This window comes from Giraffa tippelskirchi, chromosome X (assembly GCF_054371585.1).
Source record: "Giraffa tippelskirchi isolate mGirTip1 chromosome X, T2T-mGirTip1v1.2.pri, whole genome shotgun sequence".
NCBI lineage: Eukaryota > Metazoa > Chordata > Mammalia > Artiodactyla > Giraffidae > Giraffa > Giraffa tippelskirchi.
The window spans coordinates 33,692,444-33,702,745 of NC_137289.1; the positions used below are offsets into that span (position 1 = coordinate 33,692,444).

General features: G+C 45.5%; 1 protein-coding gene and 1 non-coding gene across 2 annotated transcripts; both read left to right on the plus strand.

Annotated features, from left to right (window-relative positions):
- The first annotated feature begins 4,882 nt into the window (after window positions 1-4,882).
- On the plus strand, window positions 4,883-8,647 carry RPL39 (ribosomal protein L39). Its single transcript, XM_081566590.1, has 3 exons — window positions 4,883-4,935; window positions 6,397-6,500; window positions 7,946-8,647. Exons 1-3 carry the CDS (start codon window positions 4,933-4,935, stop codon window positions 7,992-7,994), a joined length of 156 nt encoding a protein of 51 aa, XP_081422716.1. The 5' UTR covers window positions 4,883-4,932; the 3' UTR covers window positions 7,995-8,647.
- On the plus strand, window positions 7,370-7,501 carry LOC145537289 (small nucleolar RNA SNORA69). Its single transcript, XR_014076313.1, has one exon. It is a non-coding gene; the product is annotated as a small nucleolar RNA SNORA69 (small nucleolar RNA).
- Window positions 8,648-10,302: the final 1,655 nt, after the last annotated feature.

Sequence of the window (10,302 nt, forward strand, 5' to 3'; positions counted from 1 at the left end):
GAGGAGCCTGGCGGGCTAGAGTCCATGGGGTCGCAGAGTCACACATGACTGAGTGACTGACACTTTCACAAAGGGCCTTCGTGTGGATTATTTCTATTGATGTTTACCGAATTAGAAATTAAAACCGAAAAATATTTAAAACCCAAGAACACACAAGTATACATTCTATTGTCTGTCAGAGCAATGAAGTCATTACAAGTCTTTGATGGTTGGATGGCATCGCTGACTCGATAGACATGAGTTTGAGCAAGCTCTCGGAGTTGGTGATGGACAGGGAGGCCTGGCATGCTGCAGTCCATGGGGTTGCAAAGAGTCAGACACAATTGAGCAACTGAACTGAACTGAACTGAACCAAGTCTCTGAAACCCCACGGTACACTCGTGAGAGGACAAGAGTAAAAGAAGCAGATGGATTCTTTGTATTATTATAAAAATACTTTGACTCTGCAGGCCCTTTGAAAGGGTCTTGAGGATCTCCCAGAGTTCCCTGGATCACACTTTGAAAACTGCTGCTGTACAATGCTGCTGCTGCTAAGTTGCTTCAGTCGTGTCCGACTCTGTGCGACCCCACAGACAGCAGCCCATCAGGCTCCGCCGTCCCTGGGATTCTCGAGGCAAGAATACTGGAGTGGGTTGCCATTTCCTTCTCCAATGCATGAAAGTGAGGTCGCTCAGTCGTGTCCGACTCTTAGCGACTCCATGGACTGCAGCCTACCAGGCTCCTCTGTCCATGGGATTTTCCAGGCAAGAGTACTGGAGTGGGGTGCCATTGCCTTCTCCTACAATAGCCCTTGGTAAATATATCACACTTTACATGTTCAGTTGAAGATAGATAGTTTCCTGTTTTGGGTTGTTAGAAATAATTTTGCTATAAACAATTTAGTACATGCCTTTTTTCAAATTAAAAAAATATATATTTACTTTTTAAAGCCACACCCTATGACATGTGGAACCTTAGTTCCCTGACCAGGGATTGAACCTGTGCTCCCTGCATTGGGAACACAGAGTGTTAACCACTGGACCACCAGGGAAGTCCCAGTACATACTTCTTGATGCGTATTTGTCCACCTTTCTGTTGGAGAAACATCTACGAGAGGAAATGTAGGGCCATATAGGATGTAAGTGGTACCATGGAAAATATTTACATGATTAAAAAACAAAATTAAATTTACAAAAACAAATTTTCTCTTCATCCATCTTTCTTCCCTCCTAACTTGGGAAATGACTGGTGTCCTTTTCAAAGCAAATTTCTTTCCTGATGCTCTTCAGCCTCCCCAATGTGTCCACTGAGACCCCTACACTATTAAACCTGGGTTTCCCTGCATCTTTAATGTCTCTCCTTCCTGCCTTCCTCTCCACGATCTACCAGAAACCACCAACTCCTTTTTATTTTTTGGCTGCACTATGCGGCATGTGGGATCCCAGTTACCTGACCAGGGATTGAACCCATGCCCCCTGCATTGGAAGCGCAGAGTCTTTACCACTGGACTTCCAGGGAAGAAGTCCAAGAGAGTATTTAGAGCCATGATATTGGGTGAGGTCACCAAAGGAGAGAGTGTATATAGAAAAGAGAAGAAGTCCAAATCTGAACCTCAGGGCTCTACAATGTTAAAAAAAAAAAGAGAGAGAGAGATAAGGAAGTGAGATAAGGAAGAATCAGCAAAAGAAACTCAGAAAGGGTGGCATGCAAGGTAGAAGGAAAACCAGGCAGAACAAGTGCCCTATGAAGCTGTAAGAATTAAAAGGATGATTTATATAAGCTCTTAGCACAGTGTCAGTCACACTCTAAACCTGAGGAAATGGTAGTTATGATGATGATGATGACGATGAAAATTCATCTAATAAAGGCTTATCTGTTGCTCCTTCTAGCCACCAAAAATAAATACTGGCTCTTAAATAAATAATAAAAATCCAAGGTAAGAAGCCTGAGGTCTCACTTGAATCAAATGTAAATTTGGATGAGGGTCTGAACCTAAACATGAAGTGGGATTAAAGTAACTAAACTTTTGCTGTTAAAAAAGTGTAATTAGGGTTTCCCTGGGGGCTCAGTGGTAAAGAATCCACCTGCCAATGCAAGAGACACGGGTTCAATCCCCGATCCGGTAAGATTCCACAAGCCATGGGGCAACCAAGCCTGTGTGACAAAACTATTGAGCCTGTGTTCTAAAGCCCATGAGCTGCAACTACTGAGCTCATGAGCCACAACTACTGAAGCCCAAGCGCTCTAGAGCCCATGCTCCACAACAAGAGAAGCCACTGAAATGAGAGGCCGGCACACTGCAACTAGAGAGGAGTCCCCACTCTCCACAACTAGAGAAAAGCCTGTGCAGCAACAAAGACCCAGTACGGCCAAAAATAAATAATAAATAAAATTTTAAAAAAGACCCATAATTATTTGGGAATTTCCTGGTGGCCCAGTCGTTAGGACTGTATGGTTCCACTGCAGGGGGCATAGGTTCAATCCCTGGTCAGGGAACTAAGATCCAGCAAGCCACACTGCTCGATCCCAGTAATTACTAAATTGGGCTCAAGCTTTCTACGGTTTCTGTATTCCCTCTCTAGATTTAAGGCACCAGCATCCCATGGCCCAAGGCAGAGACCTGGGACCAAGTCCTATTAATGTTATGTCAGAATCATCTTTTGATCTTGTTACTTCTTCTTTGTGGCTGCACTGGGTCTTCATTACCACCCCCAGGCTCTTTGATTCGGAACTTGGGCTTTCTCCAGTTGCAGCACTCAGGGCTTCTCTTGTCATGGAGTATGGGCTCTATAGCTTGCAGGCTCAGTAGTTGCCGTGAAGGGGGCTCTCTAGTTGTGGTGCACAGGCTCAGTTGCCCCTCTGTACATGGAATCCCAGTTCCCCGCCAGGGATGGAACCCACGTCCCCTGCATTGGAAGGTGGATTCTTAACCACTGGACCATCAGGGAAGTCCCCTGATCTGGTTCTTCTTATTCAATGTCATAGGGACTACCCTAGTACTTTGTGCCACCATCACTTCTTGTTTAGACTATTTCCAAAGCCTCTTACCTAGTTTGTTTGTTCTATCATCTGTCACTATACCCCAGTCCAGGGATTCGTAACAAGTTTTGTGCCATGGAACCATTTGGCAGTCTGATGAAGTTTATGGATTTATTTTCACAATATTTTTAAATGCATAAAACAAAGCACATTGGATGACAAAGAAAACCAATCATTCTGCAATAGAGCTATCAAAATATTTCCTAAAATAAATGTGTACTATAGCAATATACAGGATTAACAGAATTCTTGTGGGTCTAATAGCTACTATAATTTCAAAGTGATGAGCATATAAGTGACATTTTGAGACATCTGCATCAACTGCAGTGTGATATGAAACTATCTTTGATTGCTATTGGTGACCAAGTCACAGGTACTGCCAATGTCACTGTAATTTGTTGCATACATTTGTAAATAATGCGCTACACTTCAGAGTTTGATGAAAATGAAGTTGTGATTTTTTAAATTTCCATCCACATTCATGAACCCTGTGAATCCTATACATTGACCCTTTCCTGGTGGCTCAGATGGTAAAGAATCTGCCTGCAATGCAGTAGACCCAGGTTTGATCCCTGGGTAGGGAAGATCCACTAGAGGAAGGAATGGCAACCCATTCCAGTATTCTTGCCTGGAGAATCCCATGGACAGAGGCGCCTAGCAGGCTACCGTCCACAGGGTCACAAAGAGTCAGACATGACTGAGTGACTAACACTTGTGGACTCCAGGTTAAAAATCCTTACCTAAATCTATTACTGTAAAAATGCTTGAAGTGATTGAAAAGATAGAGGTCTTTGTTTTTAAATGGGGAGAATAAAAAGAAGAAAAGGGGGAACATTAACATTCAAAACGTGTGCCACTAATTCCTATACATTTTGCCAAAGGTGAGTTACAAATTCAGTCTGAGCTTTCTAGCAATCAAGGAAATGTTTTGTCCAGAACTTTCTCAGTTTAGAACCTTGATTGGGGCCGTGATCATGCAGCGGTAAGTAGCCTGCCTAGTGTAAAACATTGATTGGTTGTACAAGGCTATATGTCAATTATATCTCAATAAAACTGGAAGGGAAACAAACAAACAAAAACCTTGCTTGGTAGCTTCTTGTCTAGACTAAAGCCCCATTGCCAACACCACTGTACCTTCCCATCTCGCAGGACAAACCCCGCGATATGAGAAGCAACTGCCAAGAAAGAACTGTTGTTTAGTCGCTAACACGACTCCGTGCGACCCCAGGGACTGCAGCCTGCCAGGCTCCTCTGTCCATGGGATTTTCCAGGCAAGAATACTGGAGTGGGTTGTCATTTCCTTCTCCAAGGGATCTTCCCCACGCAGGGATCAAACCCTCATCTCCTGTATTGGCAGGCGGGTTCTTTGCCATTTAACCACCAGGGTAGCCCCGCAGAGAAGCAGGTGTGGGTGCAAATCCCGCTGGCCCTCCCTGGCTGGGCGTTCCCCGCCCCCATCCCTTCGTGTGCTCCCTCCCTAGTCGAGGACCGAAGTCCCTTGCGCTGGAACACGACGTCTCTCCCGCCCTCTTTGGAGATAGCTCCGCCCCCCTCTTTGGAGATAGCTCCGCCCCCTTGCTCCTCCCGCCTTCGGAAGGGTTTCTGCCTTGGCATTTATCACGGACCGTCTGCCTCACCCATGACACAAGATGCCCCTGGCACACTAACAGGCTCCCGAGGAACCCAGTTACGGAACTGAAGCAAAGCAAATTCCATTTCGCATGAACGAGCGCTATTTCCCACGGTCTAACGGGAGCGTGCGCAGAGAGGGACCGCCAGGGGGCGTTGGTTGGCGCACAGCGTGACCTCCCCAAGCCCCGCCCCCGGCGGCGCCTTCTAAGCACGTCCTTCCGCTCACTTCCTCCTCTTTTCTCTTCTCCGCCATCCTATGCGTGGTTGAGTTCTCTCCTCACCATGGTAAGTCCATCCGTTACCATCGGTTCCAGGGAGGCTTTCCGAGACCTGAGATCTCTGCTCGCTCCCTGGCGCCGCGGGCTGTGTCGAGGTGCGGGACCCATTTTAAGGCCTTTTCCAGGGGAGATGGGAGTTTGGCCTCGGCTCCAGCCCGAGGGCCTGGCGGGAAGCGAGCGAGCTAGCACTTAGCGAGGGGCGGGCTGTGCCGGCCCCGCAAGGTCCGAGAAGGCGCTCTCTGTTGCAGGCAGCTACTCAGGCGGGCCGGGATTCCCATTTTCCCCAGAGCGTGTGTGTGAAACTGAAAGTGTAAGTCACTCAGTAGTGTCCGACTCTTTGTGACCCCATGGACTGCAGCCCACCAGGCTCCTCCGTCCATGGGATTTTCCAGGCAAGAGTACTGGAGTGGGGTGCCATTGCCTTCTCCGACTTAAACGTTACCCTGTTTAAACTCATGGAACAAGGGGTGATGTGGTGTGAATCTGTGTGTCATTCGGGCGTTCTTCGTAAAATGCTAGCTGCGTGCGGATAGTCACTGGGTTTTTCCTGTGATAGTATCCTGGAAAATTTTAACTGCATATGCTTTTAAGTGTGGAAAGGATCAGTATCTGGTGTTTTACGGTTTTATTAACAGAAATTTACAGTTGCTGCTGTGAGCTGGGAGAGAGGAGTGTGGTCAGACTTTAAACCACCACTCAGGCCATTTCTCTGGACTCGACTGCACACCGGGGAGGGAGGTGTTTGGGATTGGATTAGATGACCCATGGAGAAGGAAATGGCAACCCACTCCAGTATCCTTGCTTGGAAAATCTCATGTACAGAGGAGCCTAGTGGGCTGCAGTCCATGGGGTTGCAAAGAGTCGGACACGACTGAGCGACTAACACTAGATGACACAAGTTCTTTATGAAAGCCAAAAAACAGCGGGAATTTGGGAAAGTGACATTTTAAATAGAGTTAGATTTAATACCAAGATGGTCGGTGAGCTGGAACAGATCTGCCAAATGCCAGGAACTTCGTGTAAGATGCTTTTTGAACGCACCGCGTGGCTTGGGTTCTTAGTTCCCCGACCAGGGATCGAAGCTGGCCCCCTGCAGTGTAAGCACAGATCCCCTAACCACTGGCCCGCCAGGGGATTCCCAGTATCCTGGTGTACAAAACAGTGCACTGAGACTGGTTGACTTGCAAGTTGTTGTTCATGAAAACCATGTGCTCTAGTCCCAGTCTTCAGCGATTGTGGTCCTCTCAGTCCTAGGGTGACAGCAGGGAAGACTGGAACACACCCTAGCCTTGTATCTGCCTCTGGAGAAGTGAGGAACAAAGCAAGGGGCGGTGATGGGTTTAGCATTGAGAGGGTTTGGGTCATATGTTAAGCATTTGAATATTTGTTGGATTTAGAGAGTTCCTAATTTTGTATCATTTGAATAAGCTCTGGTATTGCTCTTAAATTGATTGCATTTCCTTCCCAGTCTTCTCACAAGACTTTCAGGATCAAGCGATTCCTGGCCAAGAAACAAAAGCAGAATCGTCCCATTCCTCAATGGATTCGAATGAAAACTGGCAATAAGATCAGGTAAGGACACACTCCCCTACCCATGTGTTTTGTTAAATTTAGGATTACTTTGGGTGCACAGTTGAAAGTTATATGCAGTTTAATTCATCTTGTGCCACCATTCTGAAATTCTTTTTGTCTTTTTTTAAAATGTGCTTCTGGGTTTCTGAACAGCAGCCAGCCCACAGCTGGGCTTAGGGGCAGACACTTCTCCAATATTTGTAAATTTCCTGGTTGCTTTCCCTCTGAGCCAGAACATAAGGTGGCTCTCTCATTACACATCCCAGTGGGAAGACCAGAAAGTGTTTATCTTTTCTGAAGATTGAAAGATTTGCTTTCCCCTGCAGAATTGAGCTGATGGTTTTAGGAGAAAGACATTACTAGAATTTCTCCAAAGGACCTCTAAGGTCATCTAGGTTAACTCTAGACAAAGCTAGATCTAAGACTCTCCTGCATGCCTGTCAATCAAAGTATTTTCAAAGCATTTTTAAGGTGACACTGTAGGGTGGGCCTAGCAAGTGAGTCCTTGCCAAGATAAACACTGAAGCTCAGGAGTGTGAGATTGTGAAGCTAGTCTGATTTGGTTGTATGGCAAATAGAAGTGGATTCGTTTGCTGATGTGAAGACCAAGGTTGAGATGTGAATTGTCAGGGCTAAAACTGAAGGCCCATTTCCTTCGTTCATTTAGCCAGTTAGACATGTGGAAATCGCCACCCACTGTAGCTTTATAGGCCAATTAATTGCAACCTTTGGTTTATTGTATCCCATCCAGTGATGGTAGGACCTGCCTTTGTAGTTGTGAGAAATGAAAGAAATGTATGTAAAGCTCAGTGTGTATCTCAGTAGAGGGTACCTGCAGTTATCAGATGCTGGTCTTTTAAAATGCAGTGAAAGCAGGTTGCAATTACAATGCTTTCTTTTGTGGAAGTATTGACATTATCCTGCTGAAAGAAAATCTGTTGATCGTTTCTTGATTTTGCCATTTATGGGGGTAAAACCATGACGGATTGACATGAACAGTTGATGGCCTTTGAAGTGACTGAGGATGTTAATGTATTAACATTATGCGAGAGCTTTTATGTACATGTAACCCATTATGTAGAGTGACTGATTTGATCTGGTTTAGTAGTTGGGGTTAAATATCTCCGTCTGGGTCTGCTCCAGGTCTATTCAATCAAAAGTAAGTGAGCTTCTCGACTACTTACTCCCAGTAAAGAACGAGTGTGTTTTCCTTAGCCTGGAGTCATTTTGAGAGGTAAAAAATTGATTTGACTAGTTATTTAACACATCTAGCAAATCATTTTTTACTCTCCAAAAAGAACTCCAAACTTGCTAAAGAAGGGAAAATGGAACCCTTTGCTTTCAAAGATTTTTTTATGGTACTTTTAAGGCAAAGTTTATGGTGAGTAAGAGCAACTAATTTGAGGTCAGACTGCCTTTGTAACTTGCTGTTTCCTTCTGTGTAGGTACAACTCCAAGAGAAGACATTGGAGAAGAACCAAGCTGGGTCTATAAGAAGCCTCACATAAAAAGTGGCACACATGTTAAGACCTTTTTTTAAGCAGCCAAATCAGTGAGAACATCACTACTATAATGCTTGGCTCCTGATGTTTCTTATTTCCTCACTATCAATCTGAGACTCAGTAATAAATATGAACATTGGAACTGTAATTGTATTATATGGTTTGTGATGACGTACTGAATAAATACTTTTGTCAGATAGGACACGGGGCTGTCCAATTATAGAAATGTTCTCTAGCTACCAGGTACTTGTGTACAGCTAGTAAATTAGGAACTGGCTTTTTAAAATTTTGTTGTCTTATTGTTCCCTATAACTAGCAGCTCTTACACCTACTGTTAAAGGAAGTACACATATGTGTCATCCTTGTACCTGAAGGCAGCACCTTTTTAAAGTACACTGCGGGGAGGGTGCCTTGCCACAAGACATGCAGGATCTTAGTTCCCCAACCAGGGATTGAACCCACTTGGCTGCCAGGAAAGTCCCATAAAAAGCATATTTATATGCTGTTCTATGATGTGAACCAGGGATTGGCAAACTGGTCTCCTGCCTATTTTTGTATGGTCTGTGAACTGAAGTTATGCATTTTTAAATGGTTGAAAAAATCAAATATTTTTGACATTTAATAAATTCAAGTTTACCTACCAGGCATTATTCCTAGGTACTTGGGATTAACCAGTGGGTGGGTAGAGAAATGTATTTTAGGTTAGTAATAGGCCAATACACGGGCCATAGCTAATGTCTGGGAAAGATGAGTGCTCACTCAGTTGTGTCCGACTCTTTGGACCCCAGGTGCCTCTGTCCATGGGATTTTGCAGGCAAGAATAATAGAGAGGGTTGCCATTTCCCACTCCAGGGGATCTTCCCCACCCAAGGCTCAAACCCACGTCTCCTGCATTGGCGGGTAGATTCTTTAATCACTGGAGGGAGCCAAAATGCCGTAGTTACCTGTGGAGTTAGGTTGGGACTGCAGCAGGGCAAGGGGGATCCTGTTTGGTGTTATCTACCTACCCAGTTTGTACAGCCTGTGGTGGAGCAAGCCAAGAAAGCAAGTGACAGGAGCTGTCAGTGCAGCAAGTGAGGGTAGTGGCCATACACAGCCAAGGGTTCCCTGACTTGTAACCACACTAGGAGGCACATGACCACAAGGACCACTGTGCTCACCAGAAGTTTTTACAGTGGCTGCCAAATAACCAGCCTAGGAACGTGGGAGCTACCAACAGATCTTGGAAGCACATTTTCTAGTTTATGAGTCCCAGATTTCAAATATTGCCTCTTACTGCATCAGTCTTTGCTTTATATTCAAAGACAGCTGCCACTGAACAGCAAGGCAGAGGGACTTGATAACAATTGACAGTCATGTGATGGAAATTCCTAACCATTTGGAGTCTTAGGGATACCTCAGCCTCACCATTCAGAGTAGGTGGGAGTTCCTGAGCCCAGGGAGTTTATGAAAAAGCTAAGGTCACATGGCAGAAGGAGCTTTCTCTACAGACCTTACAAAGAAGGGTTAAAATTGAAAGAGAAAATGATAGACATTGGGGCAGGTTGGTTGGCCGTGTAAAAGGGGGTTCTTTTGAGCCTGGGGTTGGACAGGTCATGGATCCAATGGCTCCACATTGCCTTGTTAGTCGATAAGTCGTACCAGACTCTGCAACCCCATGGACTGCAGTGCCAGGCTCTCAGTATTTGTTCTCTCTATGGACTAGATCCCTTACTTCCTGAAAGGAGGAATAGGAGCTTTTAAGAGGTGCAGTGTAAGATCAGCTTTTGAAAGACAGTCAGCCCTGTGGTGATGCTGCCCATCCTGTGATGGCCTACTAAGAAGTAGGCATCAGGAGAGTCGTGGCCAAGAGCTGGCAGTCCAGAGGAACAGGACTGCAGAGTCTGCATTCCAGTTCTGTTGGTGCACCAGCTGTGAGCCTCAGTGTCATCTGAGGGTCAACATGGGGCCAATGGACCTCCCTCAGAGGGCTTTGAGGATGAAGTTAATGCACAGAAGCAGTTGATTCAATGACTAGGAAAAGGGAGAAGAAAGGGGAGTGAGCAGAATTAAAAGTTTTGATGTGGGCTGTACTCATGCTCAGTCACTCAGTCTGACTTTTTTGGGACCCCATGAACTGTAGCCCACCAGGCTTCTCTGTCCATGGGATTTCCCAGGCAAGAATACTGCAGTGGGTTGTCATTCCCTACTCCAGGGGATCTTCCTGACCCAGAGATCAAACCCATGTCTCCTGTTTAGCAGGTGGATTCTTTACCACTGATTCACCTGGGAAGCCTGGATAAAGCAAAAGTAAGACACAG

Bases quoted from the DNA above. Each gene is read 5' to 3' on its own strand.
- RPL39 (XM_081566590.1), top strand. The intron at 6,501-7,945 runs GTAAGGACACAC...CCTTCTGTGTAG, and splicing joins AAAACTGGCAATAAGATCAG to GTACAACTCCAAGAGAAGAC.